This window comes from Anser cygnoides, chromosome 25, assembly GCF_040182565.1.
Source record: "Anser cygnoides isolate HZ-2024a breed goose chromosome 25, Taihu_goose_T2T_genome, whole genome shotgun sequence".
Taxonomy (NCBI): Eukaryota; Metazoa; Chordata; class Aves; order Anseriformes; family Anatidae; genus Anser; species Anser cygnoides.
In genome coordinates this window covers 2,466,271-2,485,594 of record NC_089897.1, presented here as the reverse complement: position 1 = coordinate 2,485,594, position 19,324 = coordinate 2,466,271, and the positions used below count along the sequence as shown (strand labels likewise).

General features: G+C 47.5%; 1 protein-coding gene across 1 annotated transcript; it reads right to left on the bottom strand.

Annotated features, from left to right (window-relative positions):
• Window positions 1-2,304: 2,304 nt before the first annotated feature.
• Window positions 2,305-12,498, bottom strand: LOC106045884 (tubulin alpha-1C chain). The gene is made up of 5 exons (XM_048071111.2): window positions 12,346-12,498; window positions 8,293-8,515; window positions 4,964-5,112; window positions 2,907-3,587; window positions 2,305-2,698 (listed from the first exon to the last, which is right to left on the bottom strand). Exons 1-5 carry the CDS (start codon window positions 12,481-12,483, stop codon window positions 2,405-2,407), a joined length of 1,485 nt encoding a protein of 494 aa, XP_047927068.2. The 5' UTR covers window positions 12,484-12,498; the 3' UTR covers window positions 2,305-2,404.
• Window positions 12,499-19,324: the final 6,826 nt, after the last annotated feature.

Sequence of the window (19,324 nt, the reverse complement as noted above, 5' to 3'; positions counted from 1 at the left end):
CTCAAATCTAATGACTGCACTGAGTGAGATTCCGTAGTCAGTCCAGGGTTTTCAAAGAACTCAGCATTTGGCATGCAGAATCCTTTTACAAGAATGCTAAGAAGTCTAAGAAGTGCTGTCCTGCACAAACTCATCTTTGCACAGGTACATTGTACAAAGTGGGGGCCAATTCCCATCACATCAGCAGCATCCTACAGGGTAATCCGTGTGTGTAATAGACCACAACAAACCAAAGAGCAGGAAACAGAGCGTGCACGCGTCACATAATGAAAAAAAAAATCCCAAACAGAAAAACCAAATCATTGCTAAAACCTGTACTAAAGCCCTGTTCAGAAATCCACTCCAACACATGCTGGTACACGAGTTTTAAAGGCAACCACGGTGCTGGCACTAGCAACTCCATGGCATTCGTGATCTACTTTAGTATGAGATTCCACACCAAATACCTAGACATCTGTAAGGCATGAAGCAGCCTCCCTACATACTATGCTTGTGGTATTTCCATCACATTAAAAATCTGAATACATGCAAGCAAATGAAGTCAATCTGACTTGCAATGAATGTGACTGCCTCTTGGGCTATGCCTAGCACATTTACTTAATCAGGCTCCTAAGCAGGAAAATAAGTTAGTCAAGAAGACTTGAAGCATTCTACAGTTGGTCCATGTCTACCCTGGAACTAAAACAAGCAAAAACAAATGAGAAACTCACTGAAACCTGAGACATGATCAGCTATGCCGAATGACTGGAGATATGATTTATACAACACTTGTAGAAGATCATGGCTGAGAAGACAGTCTGAGCAGTTGATCTAGGTTATAAAGCAGGTTATAAAGCCTGAGGTTGTCCCCATCTATATAAAACTAACTTCCACCCACCCCTAAATTAGATGAATTTCACATCAGATGAATTGACTTAACCCAGTGGCTGCAAGAACACAAGCAGCATGGTAACTCACAGCAACTTAGGCTCGCTGTCTGAGCCAATGAGCAGCCCTTGCAGACCAGGCTATTCTGCCAGGGCTTCAGTCTACAGAAGCGGCCTCTAAGTCTAAACTAAAAGTGATACCCCCATTGAGTACAGCAAGCACACCCAAGTCACAGCTAAAACTGAGGTCAGGGAAAGATCCCCATTCTGTGAGTTCATGTCAAATATTGCAGCATTATCTAAGTACCGTAGGTTTCCCATACAGAAGGAAGTTAAGGCATTTTTCTTACCACAGCCAAGACTCCTGCTAAGCAGGTATGCTCACCTTAATCAACTAAGACAGGCTTCAAGGCTTGGCCTGAATCATGTTCAACAATTAAAGCAGAAGGAATACAAATAAGGTTGAAATAGGACTGGGAGGAATTCATCTCAAATGCCAGTCTCTTGGGGTCAGACTTTGGTATCATGTAACAATGATAATCAAGCATAACGTTTGACTATTCCACCTTTGATACTTTGGTGGGAGAAGTTTTTCGGAATCATCCATCTAAGGCAGAAATGGAAACAGGTTATTTGGCTTGTGGATCACTACTTGTGTTCCCAGTCCCCCACCCAGATCATGCTGAAGGCTTCACAGAAGCTGTCCACATTCGAAGATAACCTGATTAGCCAAATCCTCCTGTGTTACATAAGATATGTGAATTACCATTCGTTCTTCTGCTTTCCATATAAGCTGAACCAATGAACTAATTTCTGAAAAAGAATCACTTAAGGGAAAACTGGTGTTTAACCCCAACCAGCTAGCTCAGATTTTTGCTCTGAATTGAGCTTCAGCCACAAGGCTCGCTCCACAGAAAGCCAACAGGCAGGGACTGCATCATTGTGGGAGGACAAAGCAGCACCAGGGCAATCACCACAGGTCCTGACAGAAGTGACAGGTTTCTCATGCTACTGCACTCCCAAAAGGGCATCTCTCCCCCCTTCAGCATACCGTATCTCAATTACCCGTACATGCCAAATCTATGTATAGGAGAAAAAAATGAAGTAGCCTTTGTCTTTAGAGGTGTTGCACCTTTTCTTAAGGTTAAGTAATACAAGGTTAGTTCCTGTTACCTTGTATTGTGACAGCAGCTTTAGAACCTTGAAAAAAACGAGTAGCTAACTTCAAATCTTCCACCAAAAGCTTGAGCATGTTCTGGTCTTGGATTCTGGGGGCAAATATGCACTATTAGCTCTTTAAATAGAAATGCCTTAAGGAAAATAACTCCTCTAACTCTAGAATGATTACTTTATTCAGCTATCTTTCTCAGAAAGAAATTTTATCTCAGACAGACTATTTGCGTATGGTTAATGAAGGTACATAGTGTTTGGACACTACTGAATGTCTTAAAGAAGTTTATTCCAATCATTAGACATGATTTACACTGCTACTAAAAAGGCAGTAAATGGCAGAGACTTGCAATTCACTTTTGTTGTATTTAATATTCTTCACCTTCATCTTCTCCATCCATCGAGTCTGTGCCCACTTCTTCGTAATCTTTTTCAAGTGCAGCCAAATCTTCCCGAGCCTCTGAAAATTCCCCTTCCTCCATCCCTTCTCCAACATACCAGTGAACAAAGGCACGTTTGGCATACATCAGATCAAACTTGTGGTCTAGACGAGCCCATGCCTCCGCAATGGCTGTAGTGTTGCTCAGCATGCACACCGCCCGCTGGACTTTGGCTAGGTCACCACCAGGAACCACTGTTGGAGGCTGGTAATTGATGCCAACCTACGGGAAAAGCAGAAGAAACCATGAGTTGCCTTCTAGGATTTGACATTGACTATAGTCAAAGTCAGAAAGCAGCTCTGTACAAGAACACAAGCCTCCATTTATTAAAGTCAGGTACCTACAGAAGATTTTAATGAGAAAATATACTTTGTACGCCCATTACAGTGAACAACAAGTCCAAGAGATTCATGATGCAACTGAGACTTGCCTTAAAACCAGTAGGGCACCAGTCCACGAACTGGATTGTGCGCTTGGTTTTGATAGCAGCAATAGCAGCATTGACATCCTTGGGGACAACATCCCCGCGGTACAGCATACAGCAGGCCATGTACTTGCCATGGCGAGGGTCACACTTCACCATCTGATTGGATGGCTCAAAGCAGGCGTTGGTGATCTCGGACACAGAGAGTTGCTCATGATAGGCTTTCTCTGCTGAAATAATTGGGGAGTATGTTACCAGCGGGAAGTGGATGCGAGGGTAAGGCACCAAGTTAGTTTGAAATTCAGTAAGATCCACATTTAAGGCACCATCGAATCTGAGGGAAGCAGTAATGGAAGACACTATCTGGCCAATGAGGCGATTGAGATTGGTGTAGGTCGGGCGTTCAATGTCCAGATTCCTACGGCAAATGTCATAGATGGCCTCATTGTCAACCATAAAGGCACAGTCGGAATGCTCCAGGGTGGTGTGGGTAGTCAGGATGGAGTTGTACGGCTCAACAACAGCTGTTGAGACCTGTGGCGCAGGGTAGATGGCAAATTCCAATTTTGATTTTTTCCCATAGTCAACTGATAGGCGTTCCATCAACAGGGAAGTAAAACCTGAGCCAGTGCCTCCCCCAAAACTGTGGAAAATCAGGAAACCCTGCAAGCCAGTGCATTGATCAGACTGAAAGAGAAAATACATATGTTATAGCAATTGTTTACATATTAAGAATCCCAAAACAAGCCTACTTCAAAAACTCACGAAAGACAATTCTGACACATGCCAACTGATCAAGCTTCAGGAAACTAATATTTAATTCATCCATCGTTTATCAAGGAATTATCCCATAGAAAAACATTCCAAACTTGTATTCTTATCTGTTTTAAACCACCTACATGCTGGAAGGCAGCCCTTCCACTTGAAATTACTACCTCAACGCTTTCTCTACCCCCATTCTCATGCCAAGGCAGTTAACAATTAAACAAAGCAATATTCAAAGAGCTATAGATCGTCTACCCCTTATGCTGATTTGATATTCTCTATCTGCATAAAGTGTAGGATACCCCGTCTTAGAACTACTGCTATAGTTCTGCACAAGCTGCAAGCGCGCTGCTCAGTTCAGGGAGATGACCTGTCAAGAAGCATTATGCTGCCATTCCAGTTTAGTCTTCTCAGATGAAGCAGCTAGACTGCCTCTTCCTGAGAAGAAGAGTGCCACATGATGCTTACCTGAATTCCCAGGACTGGCAGGGAATTAAAACAGCTTGTAAGAGGAAGTTATAACCATATTTCTCAGGTCAAAGTACAGCCTGCTACAGTTTTAGCTTTAGAGCCTGTGGCAGCCAAGTGTTGATAATATCAGCTTTGATCCACAAAAGGTGTGTTTTCTGCTAACTCATTTAGCATTCCATATTAAAGCACCAGAGGTAAAGTCCGGATTTTTTTTTTTTTAACACAATGAGAACACCTTGCCTTTGTGACACAGATTTGGCAAAGTATATACTAACTGCCCTAAAAAGGGAACTCTAACCCAAGCTGATGGCTTCACGATCTGCCACGTGATCAAAGTACTAGGAAGCCTGAACCATCACAACAACCTCTTGGGATTTATTCCCTTTTCTACTGCTGTTACCATAAAATTGAATCAGAAATTTTAACAGGAGGAAATGCAAACAAAAGTCTAAACCACATAAGCAAACACACCTACTTAAGCTTCCTTGCAAGAGCTCCAGCCAGAGACCAATCCTTTTCCAGCAGAAACTATGCAAATCAGAATCATCTCTGTCCTGGCTTTCTGAAGTTAACATGAAGCTAAAAAAACCTTTGGACATCTCATCAATATTTGAGGTCATCTGGAAGCCCTATCTGACAGAAGTAATCCAAACATCCTCTAAGAATAAAAATGGATGCAGAGTAAGTCCACAGCTTCTCCTACCATGGAACAAATTAAAGCACAGCTTACAGGCCTATGTATTTTGGCAATTTCCAAAACCTAATTTCCAAACCCTGTAAAACAAGATAAAGAAACTTGTTTAAGAGCCTCCAGTGAAATGTCTTACCAGTTTCCTGATACGTTCCAGGACCAGGTCAATTATCTCTTTCCCAACAGTGTAATGACCTCGAGCATAGTTATTCGCAGCATCTTCTTTACCAGATATCAGTTGCTCAGGATGAAAGAGTTGTCTGTATGTTCCATTCCTAACTTCATCTGAGGAGACAAGATACATATTTTTTTAAGTTAACTTTCTATGTAGATCAGGTTTTCCAAACACCTGGATACCTAGGTATTTTCAAAGTCTGGATACCTACTTCTGAAGGTATCCAGACTAAAATACCTTAGCCTATACAGGTAGATAAAAAGCAGCTTGTTTTCTATTAGAAGGCGATACCAAATACATAGTACAGTCTAAGTGCTAAATACACGAGAAAAATGAAATTACTGCTTCGGAAATTGCCCTCTTTTCACAAAAAGTTTAGGTTTTTGACCTGCCAGAACAATTTGTAACTGAACTACGCCAGCAGAATCAGTCTACTGTAGTTTAAGACTCAGTTCAAGGCCCACTCCACAAATTAACATCTGAAATACTGCTTTTCCTCTGTATTTTCCAAGTCCTCCAGAAGCAGCTTTCTGCAGCCATGGGCAGTCAGAGCCTACACTGCTTGCCTATCCCCTCGTTTCCTTTAACTGCACTTTCTGCCAAGGGTAGAAGAGAATGTTCAAATGGAACAGATGTTCCTGTACAGATATTCAGTTGTTCAAATATTACTAGAGCAAATGTAAACTCTAGCATGAATGGCTGCTATAAAGAAACCATATGAATGAACACAGAACACCCCCCACCCCCCGTGTCCAACCTCCCTCCCTTTCCCAGCTACAGATCTGGAGAACAATTCCGAGTTATGATCTCTACTTGCTATCAGAAATATGCACTTGTATCTAGGAGGCTGAAGCTCTGTCCTACCACAGAGCTAAAGGCACTCCGCATAGCTTTGTCTCTGGTTTAGCTCAAGCCATTCTTGAGCTATACTGTAATGCAGCACTCCATACTTCAATTAAAATCAGGTGGAGAGAGCCAAGAGCTTTATTAACTACAGATGAAGTTGCCTGTGCACATATATTCTTTTTAAGTTGAAAGTAAGTACACGAGACTTAAAGCTGTGTAGAATTCAAGATTTATATACAGACTTATTATTTGAGCCAATTTAGACTGACCGGCTACCACTGTAGGTTGCAGTCCCATACTCCAAAGTATTTCCATGGCTGCACCAGAACAAAAAATTCAGAGAATTCTATTATTCAGAATACAGATGCTCATAAGACTTCCTGCTTTAGCTTTCTAAGCTGAGAAACAAGGGTAAAAGGGAAAAATATAGAACCTCAGGAAAAACATAACTGGTGGGGGCAACACGAGTCAAGATGGTTCTGGGGGAGTAACAGCTTGAAGCGTTAAGAGGAATAGTCATCGGACTGTGAAAGCATGCTGGAAGGAAGAACTTGGAGTAGAGAGGACAGCTGAAGCAAGTTTTCCCTGGACATGCTGACCTCCACGTTTATGTCTCACTGGGGCAGATTTAAAGACTCTTACATTCCCAGGCATGTTTCTGCTCCCTGTTTCTTGGTCGGAAGCTTTGACAGTATTTTCACTTGCTGAACAGAGCTGATGCACACGGACAGCAGTCGTGCTGCTTTCACTGAGGGCAGCATTGTTATGAAGCTCCAGAAATCCCCGGCGTACACACATGGCAGCTACAGAGCTGCTGCACGCACAGTAGATGTTTTCTCAAGCAGGGCAGAGGGGCACGCTGCATGCAAAGAACCACACTAGCCCTGCCCATGGAGTTAGATCTATAGCTTTCAAATAAGCAGGGCAGGAATAAGGAAAGCAGGCTAGTCCCCAAAGGCAAATGATGCAACCTTTGCAACAAAAAGCCCCAACTTTTCTAGTATTACCAAGCATTTCATAAGACAGCCTTCTGCCAATCTCCCATACCACATTTACATCACTAGCAAGCACTGGAACACTGCCATTTACAATTTGTCCCAAGACTCACCAGCTCTTCCCCCAGAGGCAAGGTGAGAGCTTTGCCACCTGCTCTCCTTCACCTCATTTCTCAGCCTTTCCTGGTTGCTTAGAGCCACCACCTGGCCAGCAGCAGAGGAAGCAACAACCACGGGGCTCAAGAAAACAGAATATCTGACCTGCAACAGCTCCTGGGAATAATACAGCATAGGGCCAGAACGTGCTTTGACTCAGTGGACACGGCCCTAAGGGCTGTGGCTTAGTGATGGAACTCAGTGGTTCGGGTTTACGCTTGGACGTGATGACCTTGAAGGTCTTCTCCAAGCTAGGTAATTCTGTTCCAAAGCTCAGTCTGGCACTCCCAGCCTTGACTTGCTCAGCCTTTTGCTCTCCCGCAGAATTCATCCCACTGTATTGCCACAGTGGTTTGTGGTGTTGTAATTCACCCACAAAGGACCCTGAATTTGTGTATCCAGGAGTAGCCCAAGCCTGTTCACTCACCTCCCCTTCCCAACTCTTTCTACATATTACAGAAAACAGATGAACACAGCAACTGCGCAAGCACAGGCAATGCAGACCTCCTCTGAGAGCCTGAAATCGCCACCTAGGGCAGGACAGCCAAAGCTGACTCCAGCAGAATTACTCCATGCACACGGATTGGCAAGAGCAAGAACACCACTGGTGTCTCAGGGAAGGGGCCTTGTGAAACGGGGGAGCTGAAATGGGGGAGCAGCCAACGCCACCGAATGGGGAATTGGTCACGGGCAGATGCGTGGGCTGAACATTAAGAGCCAGTACTGTCAGAGCATGGCTACAACCGATCTCCAGGATAGGAGTTGCTTGTTAGTCCAAGATCAGGCTGCAGGAAGTTGTAGTGTATACCTGGAGGTCCCTGAATTTAGGCTAACAATTGAGATGCATTACTGCAAGCGCTACACAAGCTGGAAGACTGTTTTGGGAAAGCACAGGAATTGCTCCAATGTACAAGAAATCTATTTCGTGATGTCTATCAACTTTCTAAAAGGTTGCTGCTGCCTACTGTACACACCACACCATATGGTTTCAAGAGGCTGTAACTAGTACCTTCTATAGCAAACGCATGTGGCATATTCAGAATTCCACAGGCTAGCAGAAGACAGTGTTTAATTCTTTAGGGCCCCAGAGCACCCATTATTTGCCACAGTCTCAATGAACACAAAGCCGAGCGTTTCCCATTACTAGGAAGACGTAGAGAAGCTTTGCACGGTAAAAATTTAAAGCCCCAAAGTCACAAGACTAGGGAAATGGGTCCCTTAGGCAAAAACATCCAAGTTAAATTAAATCTACCAGCATGCTCTACAGACCCTAGCACAGAACGCTGTATTTACCTATTACTGCTGGCTCGAGGTCCACAAACACAGCCCGAGGGACGTGTTTTCCTGCCCCAGTCTCACTGAAGAAGGTATTGAAGGAATCATCGCCGCCGCCGATGGTTTTGTCGCTCGGCATGGTACCGTTGGGCTGGATGCCATGCTCCAGGCAGTAGAGCTCCCAGCAGGCATTTCCGATCTGCACACCAGCTTGACCAACATGGACTGAGATGCACTCACGCTGCGGGGAGGAAAACATTGGATCACTCTACAGAAACGGCAGTTTCCCTGTTTAGAAAACGTTCACGCGCACAGCTTGAACTCCCATACTGCAAAGCTGTTAAAACCTTGGCCTTGTTGTCTTGGTGTTAGGGCCATTTGGCACAAAGTCCGGCAGGACAAAAAAAGCTTCTTTCAGCCACCATCTACCTCCACCTCCAAAGGGCCCTTCTGGACATTGTCATTCCTGCAGACGGATTTCTCTTGGTTCATCCTATCCTCAAAGAGACAAGAAGAGTTTGACCAACTCTTCCAAATCCTTCCGCCAACTTCTCTCCATAACAGATACTGATTTAGAAAAACTGATGACTACACCTGGTGTTTTTTTTTTTTTTTGGCCTACATATCCAGAAAACCATCCCAACACTCCAAGCCCCATAAGCACTGCCACCAGAGGGAGCAAAACCTTCTGCAGGACCCAGGGCCATTTTGGTACATCCATACACGAAATCAAAAATCTCTTGATCACTTTAGGACAATTCCCCATTCACAAGGAAGTCTTTGCCTATCCAAACCCCTACTATCACTCTATAAATGTGAAACATTACGGCTCATATTGCATCGCTGCATGCAAAATAATGAACTCCTTAGCACTGAACAGTACTCTACTCCATTGAACCTCATTTCAGCTGTGTACAAAACAGTTTGTGTCAGCAGGAAGAACAATCCATACCCATTTTCAGATTCCCAAGTTGCCTTTGATGTCCAGAGCACAGTGCCAGCTTCCTTATATTTCACCATAGAGCTTTGAATATTAAAAGCCAAACCACGACTGAACTATCTCCAGACTCTTGGTCCGTAGCATTTCATAGTAACTTCTGGCTTTGAGTTAGAGTCAAACACATTCTTCTGAGTATAGAACAGTTTGGAGTAAGTCACACTGTACTACGTTCACACCCTACAAATGGGTGATACAATTAGTCTCCAAAAACTCCAGGATAAGCAGGATCTAGAACTGCCTAGTTCACAGGACTAACGAACGCAGGGAAGTAGCAGCATTTTTTAATTTCCTTGGGAACACCAAGAAATTAGTCTTTATTTGCTAAAAACACCACCTGTTCTCAACTACAGCACTGAGAAGCCGAGAACAATTTCAGCTCTCCAACCACCTAAGCTGTCCATTCAGATACGCAGCGCCCAGAGCAATCCACAGCCTCTGCAACCCGCCGTGCTCAGAGCTGCTGCCACCCTGCTCCTCTCCAAGGCTGTTGCTTCATCTGTCTCCAGGAGAAAGCACTGGGTTTGGCAAGGTACTGGAACAGCAGAGGACAGCCAACCCACACGCTGTAAATAGGGCAGCTTCAGTACACAGCCAGCAAGGCTGCGCTGTCCCAGAGAAGCCAGGCCACATCCAACTCCCAGGGAAGCGGGCCAGCCTGCAACTCTTTTCCACTGAGAGGAAAAAGTACAATATTAACCCCATCGATGTGCAGCCTCACCTGCAACCATGTCCTACCAGTGAGGTACACTCCTAACAAAACTCCGAAGCAGCTGGAGGTCACTGAAAGGAAGTGCGTAGGGACTAGCTTGCCCAAAAAGGTGAAAGCATGGAGGATGTCAAAATAAGCACGGGCTTTCCAGCATCAAATGAACTAATATCACTTCCTGAAACTACACAAAAAACGACAATTTATATTTAAAAAAAGTCTTGGAACATACAGCCTGGGCAACACAGCCCCAGTTCAGGTCCTGCAGGTGTCATCTTGAACACATGCATGTTTACTTTGATCAAGTACAAAGTTCAGCACTTGGGGCAGAATGAGCCCCGTGCCTCAGTACAAATAAAGAAACAGATAACTGCGAAGCTGCCCTGCTGAAGAGATCCTGGGGGTCACCACAGGAACCATCCTGGATGTTCAGCAAGGCATCCTCAGCCTGAACGAGGCAAGCAATGTGCCAGGCTGCCAAAGGAGACACAGGGCTGCAAGAGAATCCTTCCCCTTCCCTCCCCTGCAGGAGGCTTCAGGTCAGTGTTAGGATGCTGGGAAATTTGGGCTGGGTGTTAGAAAAACTTCACCTGCAGGGTGGTGCAGCCCCAGAACAGGTCACCAGAGAGGCAGGAAGAGATCTGCATCCTTGGAGGGTTTCAAAGTCTGGATTGACAAAAATCGGTCACGCAAACCTGACCTGCCACTAGTCTTGGCCCTGCTTTGGGAGCTCTCTTCAAATGCTTTTCTGCAATTTTACCAAGTACCTTTATATAGTAGGCGGCTATTTAGTGAAACAAGAATTACTATTAGGCGCTGATGTCTAAGAGTCTGCATATTCCCTTCCCACCAAGAACACTAACCAACAGAACAAACCCTGAGCCTGGGAAGTGCAGTGTCCAAGACCTAAAGAGAGGCAACAGACAACTGTCATTACAGCTCTTGGCCTTCACACATCACCACAGTGTCATGTTAATAAGGTTTAACTACGTACTACACACAGTACTGTTAAATGCTGTATTCAAGCCACAAGTCAGGACACAGAACGCTGAAGGAATTAATACTACAGACCCTCCCACACCTTCCACTTCCATACGCTATTTTCAAGCACGGACTCAGTCTCACTGAAGTTTCCCACAGAACCTGGGAAGTCCTGCACCCAACCCAAACCTCCCAGGCCCCTATTTGCCTCTGCCTCCTTTTGTTACATGATCTGCTCCAGCTGAAGTGTTGGCTTATCTTCTGTAACTGCCTTTTCTGTAGCTGCAGACTATTAAATATTCCCATGGTGTACTCTTTGCCAGACTGCAGAAGCCCAGCTCCCTCCAACTGTCCTTGTGAATCATGCTCTAGGTCCCTTACACTCTCCAGCACAGCATTTCAGGCACAGCTTCATCTGTGTAGAGGGAAAGCAAACTTTAATGAAAACGGCAGTACTGGCTTAGATCAAGTTCAACAACGTAGCCAGGAATGTGGTTTCCCAAGTAGGAAGCTCATCTCTCACCACTGGTGTTACCTGTGGTGACTGCACCCCCTGCGAAGGTGGGGGGCTGCAGTCACGCTGACACCGCTTCAGCTAAAAACGTGACCACGAACAGCTCCCAGGGGAGGGTAAGAACACGGCAAGGACATCACCTCTCCCCCCCAGTGCTCTCATACTGTTTAACCACTGTCAACTCAACAGGCATTCTCTGTGCATCCGTGAGGACGCAGAAGCGGTCTGTCACGTTTCTTAAACCCGCGCATCATCACGTTTCTTAAATCCTCTCCTGCACGAGGGCTCTGCCATGCAGACGAGGTCTTCGTGCTTGCCCCGAAGCCCCCGCTCGTTGCCCTGGAAGGCAGGGCGCTGCCCCCCACCCCTTACCACCCCCCCACCTTTCAGCCCCCCCCTCCGTACCCCCAAGCGGTGCCTCCCACGGGCGCTCCGCTCCAGCTTCGTCACCCGGCCGAGCCCCGGAGGAATTAAATCCGCCCCCCCCCGCCGCCCCTTCCCTCACCGCCGGGACGAGACGAGCGGGGCTCCGGCTGCCAGCGGCCCCCGGAGGGGGAGCCCCCCGGCACCTCGCCTCCCCCCCCGGGCACCTCCCTCCCCGCTGTTTACCCCCCACGGGCGCCTCAGCTCCTCTCAGCGGACCCCGCACCAACAGCCCCGGGGGGCGCGGGGCCCCGCCGCCGCCGCCGCCATGTTCTCGGCGGAGCCGCCTCCATTTTGGGACGCCTCCAGTTGTTACGCTCCGCGCCCGCCGTCAGGAGCAGGGCTCGCCCGGCCTCCCCTGACCCCTTCCCCTGTCTCCGTCTCCGTCCCCGTCTCAGCGCCTGGAGCCGAGCCGAGCCGGCCGCCGCCTCCCCCCGCCCCGCTCACCATGGCTCCTCGGGCCGGCAGCGCTGGGGGCAGCAGACGCGCAACGGGTCTGGGCAGCGCCGCGAATGCAGCCGCCCTGCCCCGGCCCGCCCTATATAAATGAGGGGCGGGGCTGCTGGCTCCTTCCGTCCTGCTCATTGGCTACGCCTCGCCCGGAGGCGTCGCCCGCTCGCAGCGCTATTGGGTGGCTGCGCTTGGAGACTGTTCGCTCTCCCAATCGGCGCCGGGCGGCGGCGGAGCGGGCCGCGCAATTGGAGCGCAGGTATGAATTTCAGCTTCTTGCGCGAGCTATTGGTTGGTTCGTAAAGAGGGGCGGGGAGGGGGGCGGGGCTCAGCCTTCCCGCCAACGGAGGGCAGCGCCCATTTTTTCTCCTCAGGCTGAGGGGCTGTGGCTCCTTCATGGCCCCGGGCCGGGGGGCTCCGCGCTGGGCTCCGGTCAGAGCCCGCCTGTGTCCGGCCAAACGGCCAGGCAAAGGGCTTGGTGCTTGGGTCGCCCCAAACCAGGCAGGCCCTGAGGGAGCTCTGCTCTGGTGGTGGAAGTCAGCAGGCTATGCTGTGCTTGGCCAACTATCACCAAAAGCAATAGTCACACAACGAGAAGGACTTAAGTCCAAAGAACCTGATCCAGAAAAAACCCTAATAAAATCATTGCATTTCGTGTTGAAATAAATATGTTGAGTAAATGCCCCAATTTAAACCAAGTGTTAAGACGGTGTAAAAACCCTGTGGTGTGTCCCAATATTAATAATAAAATTAATATAAATATTAACATAATATTTAACATATTAACATAAATACTGATGACATTGCCAAACTTACTTTTTGGGTGGAAAGTGGCAGCTATATGGCACGCATGGGAAGCTTCATAACCGGAGCGCCATGGGAAGCACAGCATCAATTTCAGGAAATTGCTTCTCCCCCTGCTGAGCTAAGCTTTTGAGGGCAGGATACGTATTTGAAACAATTTTAAGCAATAACAAAGAAGTAGATCGTGTTTTCCTCTTCCTGTGTAGCTCTCCATTCCTGTGAGCAGCTTCAACAGGAGGGGCACAATGGTTGCATCACATCTGAAGGGAGCCTGGTGCAGTTGTGTCAGCTCACCAGGGCCTATAGGTAGCTGGAACAAGGGATGGAAATTGGTAACCCCCCTCAGTACTACTGAGCTCAAGAGGTTGATAACTAAAACCCGGTAAGGATGCTTCTATCGCTGTCACTGAAGTCACTGTGATCATTCCAACACAGGGTGTGGAAATGAAACCTGAGAGGCTACAAACTCAGAATTACTGAAAGAAAAGATGGGCAAAAGGCCTCCAGAAAGCAAGGATCAGAATGAGAGAGAAGGACAGAGAGATGGAGGGAGGGGGGAAGGCAGAAGTAATATTGATATACTTGTTTTTCCAAAGAATTATGCCAAACGTGAGTAGCTGGCTGAAAAACAGCTGAAATATGACAGTCCTAGGCTGCTTGTATTTAGAGAATTTGGCTGCCTCCACACAAGAGGAAGGTTGACAAGGGTTTGGATGATGGTGGGGAGCAATCACACATACGAGTACGTATATGTTCAGCAGGATCTACTTTCTCCTGCTCCTGCTCAATAACCATACTGTGAGTACGGAATGGAAACCTTTCTGGAACTGTTAGCTGGATGGTGAGGGCTGTTGACATCAGATGAATACATACAGCTTTGCAATTAGTTTATTTTTAAAATGTCTTCTGTGCTTCTAAGTAATCTAGTCCTCAACAAGCACAAACTATGTGCTTAGTGTTATCAGGTTGGTATATATTTGAATAATCCAATCAACATTAAACTTCTAATAAACCCCCATTCCAGCTGAGCTCTTGTAATATGCTCCAGTTGGCTCTGAGACCTGAGAGGACTTGCCTTTCTGTTTTTTTCATTTTCTTTGTTTTATGCTAATTGCTTAGCCTCATTTCATTGAGGTATAATCTTGGCTGCAACGTGCCTTTAGCTTAGTCAGTATCCTTAGTGAAGCTGTTTGGTAGAGGAGAATAGGACAGTCCTCAGAGTCACAAAATCACAGTGGTGGAGGTGGGAAGGGCCCCCTGGGTCCCTCCGGTCCCCCCTGCCCCAGCAGGGCCACCCCGAGCAGGGTGCCCAGGGCCACGTCCAGGCGGGTTTGGAGCTCCCCAGGGAGGAGACCCCACAGCCTCGGGGCAGCCTGTGCCAGGGCTGCGGCCCCCCCAGCACAGCCGTGCTGCTGGGGGTCAGGGGGAGCCTCCTGGGCTCCAGGTTGTGCCCAGCGCCTCTGGGCCTGGCCCTGGGCACCGCTGACAAGAGCCTGGCTCCGTCCCCTCGTCCCCTCCCTGCAGGAACGTGCAGGCCTTGGGGAGCTGCCCCTGAGCCTCCTCTTCTCCAGGCTGAGCAGCCCCAGCTCCCAGCCTCCGCTCACAGCAGCGATGCTCCAGCCCCTCAGCACCTTCACCGCCAGCCTGCCCAGGTCTCTCTCGCACTGGGGAGCCCAGCACTGGTCCCAGCGCTGCGGGTGCTGAGCAGAGGGGCAGGATCAGCTCCCTCACCCTGTTGGCAGCGCTTTGCCTGATGCAGCCCAGGACACCATCGGCTTTCTCTGCAGCGAGGGCACAGTGCTGGCTCAATGCCCTAGCTGTATGAGACATGCAGAACAGAAATCTGCAGTCACCGGTGTTCACACTCAAATGGGAAGGATCACACCTGAAGTGCAAGGCTGTCTTCTGGGACTGCCCTTCCTCCCAGTGATCATACAACATCCCATGAGCTATTACAGCAATTGCTAATGGAAGATAAAAGAAGACAATAGCGACAATAGTTCAGTTTCTTTAGTCTCTTTTTTTTAAAAAAAAAAAAAAAGTTACATCTTATTTTTTTTCTCGTCCTGCCATCTGTTGTGCTTTTCTCAATGCTTGTCCTGAAAGATAAAAAAGAAAACAGACCAAACTTTATTTCATGATACCACATATTGCAACTGTATTTTAAATATTTCAGTGAGTTGTTTTTTTTCCTTCTCCTTTAAGCTTCCCATTTTAGGCATCAGGAGAGTCTGTGAAAATGTCTTGCTTTCATTCAAAAAATACATTTGGTTCTGGCCTTTCAAATTTCTAATTAAATCTTCAACCTGTGAGCAAAGTTTGAGCTCGGCTCTAAAACCTACAGAAAAGAAGTTTCCACAACGATTTTTTTTTAAAAACTTCATGAATTATAAAATGCTCGGACCTGAAATAACACTCACACTAACTGTCCTTCCAACTCTGCCAATGCAGGTTAGCAATGGGGCCAGCCCCTGAACTGTCAATGGCACACGATCGCACTGTGGTGTTGTATTCTCCTTTATAAATGTCACAGGACCATAAAACCAGAATGGTCAGACACCTTGCAAAAGCAGGATATGAAAACGGTCTCACCGAGTGAGTGCAGCGGGTGTTCTTCTCAGCTTAGTTCACAAGTAAAATTGGACTCAGGCCAGGCTGGGGTATTACAGTACGCCTTGGTCCAGCTTAAACGGAGGTTTTCACGTACTTAACTACTCTCCTAATTACCTGGTCTGATTTGTCTTAACAGCTCTGGGAAATGGATTTTGGCACAGAGCTCAGCTCTGTAAAGCAGCATTATCCCCGATAATCTGGACTTACCAGGACTGCCCCAGCTGCACGAAGCGTTTCTTGACTTCAGTGAGAAAATCGGGTTTTGGTGCTATTTTGACAAATTGCATACAGCCACTCGGGCACCTGAAATCTGCTCTGTTGTACCGCATGAACTGCAATAAGGCTTCAGTCCCTGGGCTCCAGCGGCATAAAAGGGGCATCGAGACAGTGGGAGCAGGCAGCTGGCGGCTCGTGCTGAGTTTGCCTTGGTGTGCCTTGCCGTAGCTGCACTGACGAGAAATAACGCAGCCCTGCAGAAGGTGGTGTTGCTGGATGCCTGGAAAAACATTTCCATGGGACTGAAATGCATTGGATTTAGTCTGACTAAACGTTAATGTAAAGTCCTAGGGGCTATCGTGTATCCACAACTTCTTGAATACATTCTTTTTGTTTTACTGGATATTATTTCTGAGTGCGGTGTGAGAATTTTTTATATTTCTCCAGGATTTCTCCGCGTCTGGTAACGCTATCAAGGCCCGCGGAGCACAGACTTTGGCTGTGTACCATATTTTCAGTGAATACGACACTTCCAGAAAATGCCAGAGTGCTGTGTACTTGTGGTAAAATCTCAGCAGCTCCACAGTGGGTCTGGGGCTTCTCGGATGAACCTCCTTTGAATGTACAACCATGCAGCTCTTACTTTCTGTTCTTTCCAAGAAATGTTGGACAAATGATGCATGCACCAGTGAAATCCTTGATAAAAATGTGATAGCCTTACCCCCGTATCTGTCTGCTAAATGTCAGTGCCAGGTTTGAGATGGTCTGGGATTTTCATGCACTGCTTTCCAGCACTCTAACTGGCAAGAGTGAAATGCTGCAGGGTCTCGACTCCTCATTCCCAGTTCACAGAAAACTCTTGGTGTCCTGCACTGTTACAGGATCGGGTATTTTTGGGGGCTGGCGAGGAATTCCTTCCAAATCACTTCGCAGGGATCTTGACGTATTTTGCTTTTGTTTTAATCTTCATTTGCAACACGGGGTGCAGCTCCCTTGGGGTCATCCGATCCGGGAGCGTGCCTGACCTCTGGAGGGAGGCCGGCCGCCCTGCCTGGGGCCGCTCGCCGAGCAGTTTTATGGGGCCTCCGACTTTATGGGGCCTCCGACTGCACGGCCGACCTTTGGCTGCTGCCGAACACGGCTCTGCGAGGCTGGGGAGGGACGAGGTTCCTGACACCAAGCAAAGCAGCGCCTTTGTTAGCCCTTCGGAGAGGTGGAAGACAAACAGGGCTAAACAGGGCGTTTGTTCTTTTTTTCTCTCCATAGACTTGCAGGGAATGGCAGATAAGGGAAGTCTGGCTAGCAAGAAAGGGGGAAAGCAGTGCTTCCTGCACGGTGCGATGAGATTTTTCGTTGGTTTAATACTTGCTGCAGTCAGGTCCTGCTTAGCCTAACTCACCTGCCCTCTCAGGCCCGGGCACTGCTTACGGACCCCGCTGTCGGTAGCTGCACGAGCAGACAGCACCGTGGCCTTTCCTGCCTGACTGCACTGATGTGAACTAAATGAAGCAGGCAAATCAAGAAAAGATAGCCGGAATGGGAAGCTCCGTTTCGCTAAATCAGCTTCAAATCGCAAACCATTGCAGCTCTGTCTGCAGATATCTCCTTGCCCCCGTGGCCAAGGTACAAAGGGGCCTCGCCGGAGCAGAAGGTGCACACGCAGGAGATTTCCAGTGCCTGTGCAAGCTGAACGTCAACGAGCCCCGCTGGAAGGGAAGGCAAACCCTGCGCTGACACGGCTGTGGGGTACGGCCCTACAGAGGAACTGCCTGGGCAAGTGGGGTGCACCCGAGCACCTGGGGTGCTCAGCTCCCAGAGGGACACTGCAAATGTTGTGGCAAATCAGCTCATATCGCGGGGCTTTGATTGCAGTGTGAAATGTTTATCCCATCACACGTACCTGGGCATTTTATCTCAAGTGCTGCGCATCGCAAGCAGAAAGGAAAGGCTCGGGGAAGGCGCACAACACGGGGAAACGCTCGCCCCACTCATCTCAGGCCAAACCTCCACGGGAGGACGTGGGTTCTCCGTGAGGGTTTTGGGAATGTGTGCCAAGAAATATCTTTCATTTAGAGCTGAAAAATATCCTACTAGATGGAGCTGAATTAATTTCTGACCTAAACACTCCCCGTTCCAGACGGGCTGGAGATCCGTAGATATGGGGCTGGTGACAGAACACGTAGCTGGAGTGGGTCGGACGAGGTAAGCAATTGTTCCTCTCCTGAACGCTGAACGTGTTCAGTAGGCATATCTCTAATTATATGATTACAGCCTGTTTATACCCGGTCCTCTCCCTTGCAGGGAGTGTCAAAACAAGTGGAAGGATGTGCTTGAGTTGCCAAATTGGAACCCCAAAGGGCTGGGCTCTCCTTTTGTTTTGCGAGATTTCCTACGTGATAGTCAGCAGAACTGCAGCAGAACGCATGTACGGGGGAGATTAATATTGCGCTGGCAAGTTTAATATCAGCTTTCTCTACCTCGATCATTTGACTTCGTAACCTTAATGGGCTATTAATGTAGCTTCTTTGCAGGTAATCCTTAAATAAGTTCCTGTTTTTAATGGCCTTAAATACATTCCCTATTTTTAAATATTTCATTATTTGCTCTTCCAACTGTTTTAATCCTGCTCGTGCAAGCATGGACTTTGCTACCTGCCCTATTTTTTGTTCTCCACAAGTCCACATTGCAGGGGCTGTTTCCAATCCCTGCTTGTTTTAAATGCTGCTTCAGCCCTGCCTTTCACAGGGTAATTCTTGCCTGCCTGCCTGGGGTAACAAACCTCCAGCAGACATCTGTAGGAGCTGAAACAGTTTCTCTGTCAAGCCCAGTTATTTATTTATTTTACACTTAAAGGCCTTCAGAATTACTCACCTAATTGCAATGCCATCTCTGTATGGAGAGTTTTGTGCTGCTGTGCTTGGTTTTGGTACCCCTCCATCTCAAATGATGCCAGTTTGGTAACCATATCGCCTGTCTTGGTTAAATGTATGGGCCCAGGTTCTGTTAGCTACCTGGACGTAAACTGACTCTAGCCTATAATATATTTTTCATTCCCCATCATTAACTTTTGATTAAGATACTGAAAATAAACCTTGTCTTGCTGCAACTTCAGGCCTTTTTTTTTTTTTTTTTTTAAGAGGGGGTAACTGAAATCACTCATTAGACCTGACCTCTCTCTCTCTAGTTAACCTTCTTCCCCCAGTCAAACAGTAACCCTGCCTCCCAACTCGTTTGTATTTCTAGTGTTTGGACGTTCTCACCTGTACTGATGCCATGCCGCATGGTTCTTTCGACCAAGCAACACCTCAGCTGGTGCTGCAGGTGGCCGACACGGCAAACAGCT